Source organism: Phyllostomus hastatus, unplaced genomic scaffold (genome assembly GCF_019186645.2).
Source record: "Phyllostomus hastatus isolate PE091 unplaced genomic scaffold, TTU_PhHast_1.1 phas_scaffold_501, whole genome shotgun sequence".
Taxonomy (NCBI): Eukaryota; Metazoa; Chordata; class Mammalia; order Chiroptera; family Phyllostomidae; genus Phyllostomus; species Phyllostomus hastatus.
In genome coordinates, this window is record NW_025334033.1 from 66,855,912 (window position 1) to 66,869,433 (window position 13,522).

At 49.8% G+C, this 13,522-nt stretch overlaps 1 protein-coding gene across 5 annotated transcripts in view; it reads left to right on the forward strand.

Annotated features, from left to right (window-relative positions):
- The window catches only part of VRK1 (VRK serine/threonine kinase 1), a 71,964-nt gene extending 59,821 nt beyond the window's left edge, over window positions 1–12,143 (forward strand). For 3 of the 5 annotated variants that reach the window (XM_045823003.1, XM_045823000.1, XM_045822999.1), the window contains 2 exons: window positions 6,859–6,949; window positions 11,672–12,143. In XM_045823003.1, the coding sequence (XP_045678959.1) occupies window positions 6,859–6,949; window positions 11,672–11,703 (123 nt within the window). In that variant the 3' untranslated portion in view covers window positions 11,704–12,143. The remainder of the gene's footprint in view (window positions 1–6,858; window positions 6,950–11,671) is intronic. The other 2 variants (XM_045823001.1, XM_045823002.1) reach the window with 2 other exon arrangements.
- Window positions 12,144–13,522: the final 1,379 nt, after the last annotated feature.

Genomic DNA, 13,522 nt, shown 5'->3' on the forward strand with positions numbered 1-13,522 from the left:
ATGTTACAGGTTCTAAGTCTTATGCTGTCTTTTGAGAAGTCTTCAGGGTTCTGATGGTGATAGGATATCAGCCCTTTAAATTTTAGGTTATCGTTGAACATTTGTGTGGTTGCTCTGTATCCTGTAAGTACTTTTAAATTATTCCATGTAAACTTTACAACATTGATGTGAGATACGTCTGCTTACAAACGATGAGACTAAAATCAAAAGAAGTCACGTGACTTGTCTGGGGGCCGTGCAACCACTAATGTAGGCATTTATGTAGCTTTTTTCCCCATTGGTGCTTCAGGCACTTAAAAATCTCCTTGTAATGTGAGGCATAAAACATTAAGACAGTTACAGCATAGCTAGACACCCATTTGCCTCTCTTCATAAATTGCCCCGAAGCACCTCAACTGATGGGCGTTTTTAGCATTAGTGGGGCAGGTCACGGGGCCCTCGGAGGGACGTGTGAGTGAAGAGGGGTCGTGCTAACTCCCACTCAGAGCAGAGTACGGGGGCAGAGGGTCTTCTGGACCTCAGTTTACTGAGTCCGTGCAAACTTCTTCCGTTGGTGAGTGACTGCGGGTTGGGCCATGTTGGGAGTTCCGTGGTCCTTGTGGTTTCAGTGTTATCAGAGCCAGGAAGGGCCATGTTGCCAGCGAGTTGGGAGTTGGATGTGTTGGTTTCAGAAGTGCTCCTGGGAGATCTTTCCAGGCTGTGGTTTCCGTTACTATGTGAAAATAGGCAGAGAGTAAGATCTCGGGCACGTGGTGCTCCTGCAGATGCAGGCTCGGCTGGTGGCTCCGCTCAGTCGCTCCGCTCAGCGCCTGTCGGTGCGCGTCTCTCCTGGGAAGACGGAGCAGCCCTTTCCCGTCCTCAGCGGGCCGGCCCGGAAGGGACGCAGACACCTCCGCTCCGGATGAGCAGGGAGACGCATCGTGCCCACTCTGTGAAAGCAGTGCTTTTGCCGGGAAATGTATTGCCCCTGGGTCAAGCAATCAATTCCGATTGCCAGCTGGATTTCTTCATTTATTTACTTATTTTGACAGAGCCTGAAAATGCACCGGTATTTTTTGGCTCACTCTCGAATTAGCAGGAACTTTTGGTGCGCCATTTGCAGGAAGTTACGGTCAGGTCTTCACTCTTCGTGGCACTAGAACAGTGAGATAGCTTGGGTTGGTGAAGAACACAGATACTCCAAACTTTCTTAGCTGTGTGTGTTTTGTGCATTTTTCTTTGCTGAGCCCTTTCCTCAGGCTTAGCACAGTTTCTTGAGGCTTACTTCCTCTTCCCCCTCCAGAGTAGATACCTAAAAATATTGACAACAGAGTGTAAATTAAACAACAGTAACAATAACAAACACCAAAACAAAGTCGAGGGTTGACCGTGAAGGCACGCATCTGTTACATGTACGGATGGCTTGCTACTTCATAGAAGGAAATTCCCCGTGTGCAGGATTACAGTGGATGCTTTCTTAAGAGTCATTTGGGAACTCTAAAATGATTTCTTACATAAATAGTTTTAGAAATTTAACTTTGTGTGTGATGTTTTTATACAAGCTGAGAATACTTTTTCCTTAACTTTCTCCAGTGGCCGTGTTTCAGCTTGAGGACGAAGCCTGGGACAGTGGCAGGCACACCGTAGGTGCTTAGGCAGCCTGTGGTGGGGTCCCCGCCCCCGCTCAGGTGGGGGGCAGTGCTCTTGTCTGCGGAGGGAGCTGCCCCGTGAGGGTCCGCAAACGGGGAAACCCACGTCCTTGCCCCCTGGGAGCGTCCCCGGTAGGAGAGAAACGGAGTGGAGCGTGGGGATGGGCCGTGCCAAGCGGCAGACGTGGCTCTGACTCCAGGAAGGGCTGCTTCCGAGAGCGGCAGACGGCTGGGGCTGCCGCGTCGTGGGCGGGCGAGGTCGCCTAGGGAGGCCGCGTGGCTCTGCCGAGGGAGAGGGTGGGGGGAGCAGAGACCTCTGAGGTCCCGCCTTTTCCCCACCGCAGGCAGGCGGAGAAACCCTGAGCAACTTCCCTTAGTTTCCTTCGGTCCGCAGCCTCAGGGTGCTCCTTCTGGCTGCACAGTGCACTTTAACTGAGGCCCGCTGGCTTTGTAAGTGCCGTGTGCAGCCGCTGCGTTGGGCTTACCTTCCTGGGAGATACGTTCTGCCTTTATTTCTTAGTTACTATACAGTAACAGATCTCTTAGTTTTGGTTATTGTTAAGGAACGTAATAGTAATTTATGAAGTATATACTTTGCATGGTGAGTTGACGTGGTCTTAATCAGATAAATGCAATAAGATTGACTCATGCAGACACATGTGTGTTTAGAATTCTTTATTCTTTGACACATGCAGTACCTAATATTTAGCAATTTTAGGCCGTATATTCTGAAGTTTGTATAATAAACATGTATGACTTTTATAACAAGGGGACAAGCCCGACAGTAGTCCCTGAGTACACACCTCCTTGGCTGCAGCCACGACCCTGGCTGGCTCTTCCTAGAGGCCGTGGGGACATCTAGACGCGATCTTTTGAAGTTTGAGTTGGGAGGCAAAGAGTTGGCTTTTGTCATTGTAGTTGTTGTTTGTTTGGTTGGTTTTTTGCCTCTGAAGATTTTTTATTCTCTTTTCCACTGAAATGGCTTTAAGTCTGTAACTGGTCTCCAGTCAGTATTTAGACTATTAGTAAATTATCAGCCTAAATGCATCAAGCTGATTTGTCTTTCTGTTTCTAAATTGGAAGTGAGAAGCTGCTAATTAACTACATTTTAGCCTAGCATATTTGAATACTTCAAAAATACAATGTGTATTATACATGCTAATGCCCTTGAAATAAACCTCCTTTTTTGAAGATGGCCGTGCTGAATTAAAAGAAACCTCCATCGGAAGTTTTTAAGTTGTTCTTGTGTGTTGCACAGTAGAGTCAGACCTCAGTGCCCGTGGGCTTCATAACTCATCCAAAACCCTGTACTCTGTCGCTTTTGACCAGAAAAAAATGTTTTAGCGCTGGGTGCTCGTTTGGGACTTGCCGCACTTGCTGGGACTTCGTGAGTCCTGACGTCGTCCCGCCGCCCCGCAAGAGAAGACGCTTCAGCCTTCGCCGCTTTCGGTGCTCCCGGTTCTGGCGCACGTCCCGAGGTCTGGGACGGAGGAGCGGTGGGATCGAGCTCCCCCGCGTGTCGGTTTCCTGTGTGAGTGCAGTGGAGGCGCCGCGAGACCCGGTGCGGGGTGAGGCGGAGTCGGAGATCAGCAGTCACTGCACGAAGCCAGTTTCCGCTGGAAGAGAACCAAATCACGGTCCGCTCTTTGTGTCTGCGGGTCTTGCATCTGCGGGTCTAACCAACTTTGGAACGGAAGTGCCAAGGAAGAAATCCCAGAAAGTTCTAAAAAGCGGAACTTGGATTTGCTGGGCGCTGAGCACTACCCTGAACCCACGTGAATGAGGAGGTGCGCGGGCAGGCCCTGCGCAGCCCGTGGGCACACACGGCTTGCGTGCTCCGGACCACGCCACTTTGTCCTCCGACCGGAGCACCCGCGGGGGTGGCCGTGGCACCTTCCCCCGCGGACGCCCAGGGGCGAGTGCGCGCCCTCTCCGGAGCCGAAGAGGCTGACGGGTGACGAAGGGAAGCATTCGGGCAGAGCCTGGAGGCAGAGCTGGCAGCAGATTGTTTGGAGTTGCACTCACTGCCTCATCAAATGAATAACGTTCTTAGATAGTTTTTTTTTTTTTTTAATTTATTGTGGTAAAATACACATAAAAGGTAACAGCCATTTTCTGAGTGCGCAGGTCACTGATACTAAGTACACTCACGTCATCGTGCGACCATCACCACCCTCCACCTCCAGAACACTCTTTCTCCCGCAGAACCGGGACTCTGTCTCCCCGGGAAACACTGAACACCGCCCACCTCTCCTCCCTGCGGCCCCTGGCGGGCCCCTCCACCTCCCCTCCCCGTCTCGGAGTCCCACCGCCTGGGTCCCGCACAGGAGTGGGACCGCGCACCGTTTGGCTGGGTTCCCTGAGTGGAACTCCCTCTCGGTTCATTTATGCTGTAGTGTGGGTCAGAGTTCCCTTCCTCTGTTTTTTTAATAAAAGAGTTATTTTTCAGTTACAGCGGACACACAGCACTGTGTTCGTTTCAGGCACACAGTGTAGGGGTTAGACCTTTGTAGACCGTGCGCAGTGCTCGCCGCAGTAAGTCCGGTGCCCGCCCCGTCGGACAGCACGCGTAGTTGCTGTGCTTCGTGTCCCGGGGGCTGTTTTTATAACCGGCACGTTGTACTTAGATTCTATCAAACCTGAAGGTTTTGGTTTTTTAAAAAGCAAATAGATCATAGCCTGTCGACCACTGGCTCTTTCTAACCAAACTGCACGCACCGCCAGGGAAGTTGGGCGGGAGGTACCCAGGTGAAGTGTGGATTAATGAAATTCTGTGCGCAACGTAAGGCACACTGCCTGAAACACAGGTGCTTCTTTTGTTGGTTGAATACTGTCTGATTTTGATTTCGACGTCATTTACCTGCATGGAGATTAAGAAAACGCCTTTTTATTAAATGAGCTTGAATGCAAGATGAATGCACTGGGTTCTTGGGTAGAATTATTGGACGGCTCTCTTTATAATGAGCGTTTAGAAATCTGCTTTCCTAAAACTGTAAAATGCATTTTCTCCTGTACGGAAGCAATCTAGCCCTGAAATATTCCTCCTTAATTCTGGTCCGAGCGAACAAAAGTGTCTGTGTGTATTCCTGCCTAATGCATCACAAATCTGCTGACACACTAACCTTGGAGTCCCGGCTGGCGTTAATCAGGCCCGCGCGCCGGCAGGAAAGACGGACCTAATGCACTCCATCAGTGCAGTTTGCATATGGAAGTTCTCGCAGGGGAGCTGCCCGTGCCAGCTGAGGGTTACCTGCCCACCGCAGTTATTGTATGTAATTATCGAACCAATCTGTTCAGCCCAGCAGGGTTTAGATGGTAATCATGAAGCAACCCTTTGGAAAGGAAAGATGTAAGGCACTTCCCCTCCTCTCATCAGTTACATGAAGTTGCAGCCACTTTACAGCTATTTTTGAGAAGGAATACCTCCATATACAGATCCGCTAAGTGAGTGCCTTTCAAGTTTCCTAAGCTGCGGTCAGGTCGTTAGTGTCGTGTTTGTGAAGCTTTTTCTTCAGGGACATGGTGGGTATCTCTGAGCTCTCATCTTTCACAGCCCTCTTGAGAGTATTTGGAAACAGTGGGATTAATTGTAATAGTAGTTAACGGCAGTTGCGACCATCCGGAGGTGCTGACGGAATGCGGTGTGAGCGGCATCGGGCGCTCCGGAGCGGTTCTCTCCGGGCAGAGCCCCGGTTGCCGGCGGGGAGAGAGGGCACCCCCAGCAGGCGTTGCACTCTGCCGGCCGGAGCAAGGACCCGTCTCAGACGAGGGCTCACCGCGTGTTGATCGCTGGAATCCAGGAAGGAGGTCATCCTGTTGCATTGTGAATCTGTGAACCTCTCCAAGTCTCAGATGGTTCCCTAAACCATACAAACTTATTTTGGGCAACCTAGAGAAGCTCCGAGTTATAATTTGCATTTTAACACATTTAAATTTGAGACTACATGGGGTAAAGTTATATGAAAAATGCAGAGTTTTAAATTTATTACTAAGGTCCTTCTATAGTTGTAACTACATATAGGGGTGTTAAGTGATTTAAAAACTACACAGGGATGAACTAGTTAGGAAATGGAGTGGTGAGGGAAAGGAATAAAAAGTTGAATGAATAATTGGGAAGAATGGATGGTTATAGAATATGATGAATATTAACTTTTAAGTAACGTTCAACTGGAAAAAATACATAGAAAAAAGAAAGACCTGAGAGAATGGGGGAGAATCCAACCTGTTTTTGAGGGTTTAGGAGAGTTGTGTACTTTTAAGACCCTTCTTTTATAGTAAGGGCTACGGCCCTCTTGAACTTTTAATAAAAATAGAAAGAAAATGTACACCCTTTCCCCAAAACAGACACATACTGTAAAATGGGAGAATAAGTATCATTGGGCTCAATGAGTGGTGATGCCAAGTTCATAAACTAGTCGGCTTTGGAAGAGAGTTTTGTGTTTGGGGAGTTGGAAGAGAGCCCTGGTGGTGAAGGCATGGCTTTCAGTAGTGCGCTGCGCGGGGCGCGAGAAGCTAGGTGTGGGCAGAACGAGCATGCCCACCACCCGGACGCACGGAGCAGCTGAGGGTCCTCTCCGTCCCCTTGCCTCCCGCCCCCATCCCTTCTTCCCTCCGGGGCCCCACCCTCACCCTACGTCCGCACTTCTCTTCCCCGTTGCAGTTACCCACAGTCAGCGTGGTCTGAACATAGTAAATGGGGAGTTTCAGGACTAACCAGTTCGTAGGTCTTAGATCGGGCACTGTGCTCAGCAGCGTGACGAAATCCCTCGCCATCCCGCGGGACGCGGGAACCGTCCTGCTGTCCGATGTTTCCACCGTCCGTCGGTCACTCAGTGGACGTCCAGGCTGTCGGGTCGATTGGTGCGGTGCCGTGGGGCTTGTGCTCTGGTCGCCCTTGTTTTCATAGTTGGACCCAGGTCACAACAGCTGTCACGCCGGCAGTTCCCGTGTGGCCGAGGAAGCCGTGCGCTGCGAAGGGGCGTGTGCAGGAGGAAATGTAGGGCACTTGACGTGCAGGGCTCGGTGCTGTCTGCCCTTTCGGGAGCCCGCTGGGGGTCTGGGGACGTGTCCCCTTCAGAGAAGGGGGGACTGCTGTGTGTTTTCTGTGGGTTTTGGCACGGCGCACGGGTACAGATTTCGCACGCATGCTAATACACAGTAAGTTTGTGCATTTGCTTATCTGACCACGAGGCCACATCCCTTTCTCTCTCCTTGCACGGTTACATGCAAGCAGCGGAAGAGGGACGTTGAGAAGAGCACAGAAGCCGGAGTGGAGGACATGGAGTGCACAGACACGCAGACGGAGGAGGGCGTGCAGACCCGTAAGTCGGACCGTGTTGCCCGTTGTCTTTGTCCCCGTGCAAACACAAATTCCCCTTCCTTTCACGAAGTGAGGGGTTCGCTGTGGGGGCCGCCACCTTGAGAGTTTGCAGTCAGTCAGTCGGTCGGTGTTGTAGGAGGACGTCTGTGGGGTGTGTCACAGTGCCCTTTGTCACACGCTGTGGTGTTTGCCATGCACAGTGGTGGTGCAGTTGGGCCGGGAGCATCTCTCGTCTTGCAGATGTGGGGTCCAAGACGCCGCGAGTGTAGATGACAGAGCCGCTGGGAACGGGTTGGGCACAGAGGCCCGCGCGGCGGCTCTCGCCAGTCTTCCCACCTCGCACCCGACCGGGGAGGCCACTGGGGAGGCTCGGGCCCTTCGTTCGTGTGCTGCCCGCAGCCCCCCCCCCCCCCCAGCCTGCGCTGCCTGGTCATCGCCCACAAAGTGCCCGCCCCTCTTTCCTCTCCGCAAGTGGGCACGCAAGGAATCATGGCCCTGAAGCGTCATTTTTCAAAGCCCTCGAAGCCAAGAGCTAGGTCTAGTGAGGATGGTGCACGCGCAGATGGGAGTGAGTGCACCCGCAGACGGAGTGAGCACACACACAGACTGAAGTGCACGCACACGCAGACGGAGTGAGCACACGCACAGGTGGAAGTGAGCGCACACGCAGACGGAGTGAGCACACGCACAGACTGAAGTGCACGCACACGCAGACGGAGTGAGCACATGCGCAGATGGAAGTGCACGCACACGCAGACTGAGTGAGCACACGCGCAGGTGGAAGTGCACGCACCCGCAGACGGAAGTACACGGGGAGGGCCCCGGCCTCTCTTGACCGCCTGGAGTCACTGTTACCTGGGCTTTGCTAACCGGGCATCTGAGGTGTTTGTTTTGATACATAAATGCCTTTAAATTTAATTATAATTATAAAATATGTCATTTATACTTGAAATTTTAATTGAAGGTCCTTATACTGACAGTTTTCACTGTGAGAAAATATATTAATATTTTTGTTTCATTTAATGACAAAAGGAGAAAGTAGATCCCATCGCTAATTTAAGAACAATCAGATATTTTTTGATGTAAAAATGTGAGGAATAATCAGATTCTCCCTTATTCACATAAGTCTGAATTGCTTTACTTAAATACTGCTTATTTCCCCATTGTAATTGATTTTTTTCCTAAAGTATAAGACTAGTTAAGGTATTTTAGTATCTAAATATTTAAAAATGAGAGAAATCTCTCCTGAGATGATAAAATATTATTGCTTCTATAGTAAAAAATAATATCCAGGGGGTCAAGAAAATGTATATATTTGTATTTATCAGTTTAAAGTAACTTGAAGAAAGCACATTATTACGTTTGAATTTTTTTTTTTTAATGTAATCCAACTCCGTGAATTCGTGTTTGAAGAATGGTTACCTCTAACAGCAGCTTTAGAAATGTCAGTTTCTTCATTAACAATTTTATTTTCAAACACAATTTGTGGTTTACAATATGGTGAGAGATTTTTCTCACTGCGCGATCTTTCAGAGCGCTGCGCCTAGCAAAATGGGGCCAGCTTCCCTTTAATGTCTATTTAGACCATTGTGAAAACGTGTATAATTTTCTTGATACACCTAAACTCATTTTGACCGGTCGGGGGCCTATTGTGTGGGAACACACTCTGAAAGCTTTCAGAATGCGCCCGGGGTAGGTTTTCTCGCAGCACGAGCCGGGGCGAGGGGCGGTTTGCAAGAAGAACAGAGGCCGCTAATCCTTTTATTTTTATGCAAGGCATAATTTTTACCAATTGAGAAAATTTGGTTATTTGCTGCAAATAATTTCTCCCACAGAACGATAAGCCTTAAAAAAACCACGTGTATTCTGGCATTTCCAAACCAGGCCAGGGTTTCAGAACTGGGCTAACAGTCAGTTAACGCAGCCACGGTATTCGTGGCTGGTGCACTCGTGCGCTGCCACTGCCGTCCACAGAGTGGGCAGCCCGCGGCAGGGGGCTTGGGGCTGGTTTTTGTTTCTGAAGTACCTTGGACTTGGGCCATTCTCGAGGGTTCTTTGAGGAAAGCATGATTTATATTTACCTCTTGAGTATCTGTGGTCTAGTCCAGGGAGAGATTTTTTAAATATATTTTATTGATTATGCTATTTCAGTTGTCCCATTTTCCCCCCTTCATTCCTTTACCCTGCACATGCACACCCCCCTCCCACCCTCATTCCCCCCTTTAGTTCATGTCCATGTGTCAGACATACAAGTTCTTCAGCTTCTACATTTCCCAGACTGTTCTTACCCTCCCCCTGTCTATTTCCTACCTACCGTCTACACTACTTATTCTCCGTACCTTTTCCCCCCTCTCCTCCTCCCACTCCCCTGTTGCTAACCCTCCGTGTGATCTCCGTTTCTGTGGTTCTGTCCCTGTTCTAGTTGTAAAGTGCTTCCCAGATAAGGTCAAGTTAAAGAAGTTCATCATCACCAAGCCCTTATTATATGAAATGTTAAAGGGACTTATCTAAGAAAAGGAAGGTAAAAAACACGTACAGTAAAATGACAGCAAACTCACAATTACTAACAACCACACCCAGAACAAGAACACACTCAGCAGGGAGAGTTTTTAAGGGCTTCCTGCATGGACTTTTCCCACCTGTTTTTTCCTGCTGTGTTATAAATTCAGAGCGTGTCCCCACACTTCACATTCTGTTTTTCAAATATTACGTCTTACACGTACTCGTTTTGTGATGGGAACTTTCGCCAGCAGTACTGTGCTGTGGGAACGGGCGCATCTTCTAGAGACGAGAGTGAAGTTTCCGCGGCAGGCAGAGCGACGGGGGGGTGCTGAGGGGCACAGGCGGCAGGGCGTCCGAGTTGCGTCGCAGTGACTGTGCGGTGAGCAGTGTGACAAGTCCCAGGTGGCGATGGCAGCGGGCTTTAAATCCGGCAGCAGCGATACTTGATTTGAGTGAAATGTCACCTTGGGACGCTAACGAGACGGGGCTGCCTGGACCTGGCTGCGGTCGTGGTCAGCGTTCGTGTTCTCCGTGTGGGACTGTGGCGTCACAGGTCACTGAAGGGGGGCCGTGCTGTGGTGCTGATTATGACCCTGGTCTGGGACGCCACTTAGCCGGTCTCAGAAGATCGCAACATTTTCGGTTTTCTGTGCCAATTAATTTCGAAATTCTTGATATAAACACCTAAAAATCTACCATGGGATACTTTAAAAGAAGGGCATATTGAGGGAAAAACTCAGAAGTTTAAAGCAACCATAGTTATAGGCTATACTTTTGAGTGGCAGAAAAAAAGATAGTTACATATGTTTGAAGTTTACTTTTAATGTAGTGCAGTGATTTTAAACCTTTTTCATTGCATGACACACACCAATTTCTAAAATTCTGCAGCACACCAAAAAATATATTTTTGCCTGACAAAAATAGGTGCAATCTTGATTCATTCACACCTGACAGCTGCTGTTGTGTTGTCTGCTGTCCTGGTCTCCACGGGGCGGCCTAAGGGAGAAGAGGCCGGGGCCCGACCGCAGGGCCAGGCGGTGCGCGTGTTGGAAGTTCTCGCAGCGCGCGGGTTGAAAATCAGCGCTTGAATGTGTGGCAGTTGAATAGAAACTAGAAATTGGAAAGATGAAAAGAAAAAACACTGATTTTTAAACTGATCTTCCAGTTAAGTGACTAAATAAATAGGTAATCAGAAAACCTTTAGACACTATTTATTATTAGACTTCTGTTGTAGACATTTTGTCCTAGATTCAAAGCATGTTTTGTGCATTTCAGAAAGGAAGTATTGATCTCTTTGTTGTTTGGCGAGTTCTCTGATTGACCACAGGCCGCCACGCCGTCCCTCACACCGGCAGAGCACAGCAGCTTGGCGTCGTCATCGGCCTTAAACTTGCTGCCCTGACTGCTGGGCTCGGGTGGGAGGGGCGTGGGGTGGCGGCTGGGAACAAAGGCCCCTTGGTGAGACGGAGGTCTCGTGCTCCCAGCAAAGAATCGCGGGTTTGTGCCCACGCAGGGGCAGTTGCCCGGGACTGCCCCCAGTTCCGCAGACCGGCCTGTCCCAGAAGGCTGTGCGGGTGGGATCTACCCGCTCCCTGGTGGTGAGGACGGCTGGGGGGCAGCCCCGCTCTCCTGCCCGCTCGGCGGAGGCAGCAGGTTTCTGTGGCCGCGCAGTGGGGTGTGCGGGGGCTGACTGGCTGTGGGAGCGGGCGCGGGCTGGGCGGAGGAGGGCGGAGGGGAAAACTGGGACAGCTGTGATAGAACAACAGGGAACATCAGTAAATAAAAGGCAGTGCATGTAGAATGAAAAGTCTTGCTTTTCATAAGCTGCATAACCTCATCAGTTCCCCTGAGGAGTAAATGCTTATTGCTACAGTTTACATTAGGGTTAATGTTTTCAATTGTACAACAGGTTTTTTGAGAGATATGGTGCTTCAGGGGCACTGTAAACCAGGCATGTCTTACCAGGGGAAGAGTTTTGATGGCACTTAGAACGTAGACTTTGTTAGCATATTTTTTGACATATTAAAAAAATTGACACAATTTTCTAGAATCTTCAAGGTATTAACAGGTATTAACCTTTGTGTAAGAATTTCATCACAAACCATCATGATCAATAAATGTAAACTATTAATATCTGTATGGAAATACTTGCACTTCTGTTCTTCTTTTGCTTTTATAAATTAATGATTAATGTTTTAAATTTCTTTATTTTCTCTTCAAGGTTCCAGAGGGAGAAAGAGAGTCCAGAAGTAAATTACATGCTGTGAACCCGTTTTCCATTTTTTCTTTCGTTTGACTTTTTCTTCTTTTTCTACTTGAAGTGTTTTCATGTGAGTCTTGTGGGGGGAGGGTGACAGGGAAAGGCTTGTGTCTCTGAAAAACATTTTTTTATTAAAGTAAATGCTTAATACAATTTATTAAATACTTCAATAAATACTTTAATACAATTTATTAAAGGCTAACTTATAAAATTTCAGAATCTCCAGGTTATACATACTCTCTAAGCTGTCCCCCTTGGTGTGAAAGGTTCTGGAAACTTATAGGAAATGACTGTGACCTGTACTTCCCATTCGCTGTGTATTTCCCCGAGAATGTAACCTGCTTGACCGAGGCCTTCCTTTTAAGGAAATACGAAGCTTAAAATAAAGGTGTCTTTTTGCTTGATACAAATACACAGTGTGTTGTGGCCGTAAGTTTGGTTTGTGTTGATTTTGTTCAGAGAAGCGCTTAAGAAGGGAAAGGATATGAGAGAGAAAGTGGAGTAACACTTACACATGGGACAGACCCGACGCACGCACTGGAGAGTGACATCATGTGGGAACCGTGGTAGGGTGCAGGCTGCGCGGCGAGGAGGCAGGTGACAGTGCCAGGTGGTGGCGTGGTCACGGGTTTTCCCGGCATCTCTGTGTCTGTCTGTCTGATTGGTCTCTCTCTCTCTCTCCTTTTATGTCTTACTGATCACTTACAGGTTATTTCTCTTACAAGAATAGTGTAGGTGTTTCAGTTTCTAGGAAAAGCAAGTTGGTCTGAAGAACACACTAAGTAATAGCACGGGTGAGGTGTAGACGGATAAGGAATGGTCCAGGCTGTACCAGCAGCGGGAGCCGCTCTGGGCCGACACGGAGTGGAGCTCCGCGCTGCAGCGTGGACGTGAGCTGCCCCACAGGGCACTCACCCCGCCGTGGTCGCGCTCTGGAAAGCGCAGAACAGACCCGCGGGCGTGCCGGCGCAGGCTCGTCTCCACCGCTCCCGGAGCTCCCGGAGCTCCGCGCTCCCAGCCTTCACGGAGTGCGGCGCGGCGCTCCGAGTAGGCAGAGACCGCGGCTTCCCGCGGAGCCTGGGTTCCAGGGCCGTGCCTTGGCCCCCGGGTTCACGTGCGGCCCCCAGTCCACCCTGGAGTTCTGTTCCAAACACACCAGAGCCTCGGCTAGGGTAAAATGTGTGGTGTGTTTTTGTGCATATGCCTTAGCCTTTTTTATGTTTCAAAACACAAAGACGTAGCAAAGCCTGTTGGTTGAACATTAAAAAAAGAAATGCTTCCTCACATACGGTTTCCGACGATCTGTGCTGGCGATCCCTCCAGCGCGGCTCCGTGGGCAGGGCTGCAGGCCGGAGGACCGGGGCCCCGCGGCCAGCTCGGTGCCGCAGCTGTGGCACTGCTCGGTGGGCGTCCTTCCCTGTCGTCGTCTGCTGGCACTTCTGAGCCCTTTGTTTAAAAAAAAAAAGGTTAAATAATTTTCCTGCCATTCCATCTTCTCCTCCTCCTCCTCTTCCTCCTCCTTTCTTCTTCCTCTATGTTCCTCTCCCGGGCCCCGCGTGCACGGAGGTTTGTCGTCCTTGGTTCACCCTTCACGGTTCAGCTTCCCTCCCTGATGTGTGCTCCTCACGCCACTGTGGCACCTCCTCGGCCGTTTTCTCTGCCTTCCCTACCCCCGTGGCCGGCCTCCATTCTCCACACGGCAGGGCCACGGGTGCTCTGCGTTCCCTGGAAAGTCCGCAGCACGTCTCTGGGACTGGGACGGGCACCGCCCCGCAGTGGAAGAGCCTCGAGGTGGTCTTCAGAAGTCAGCTT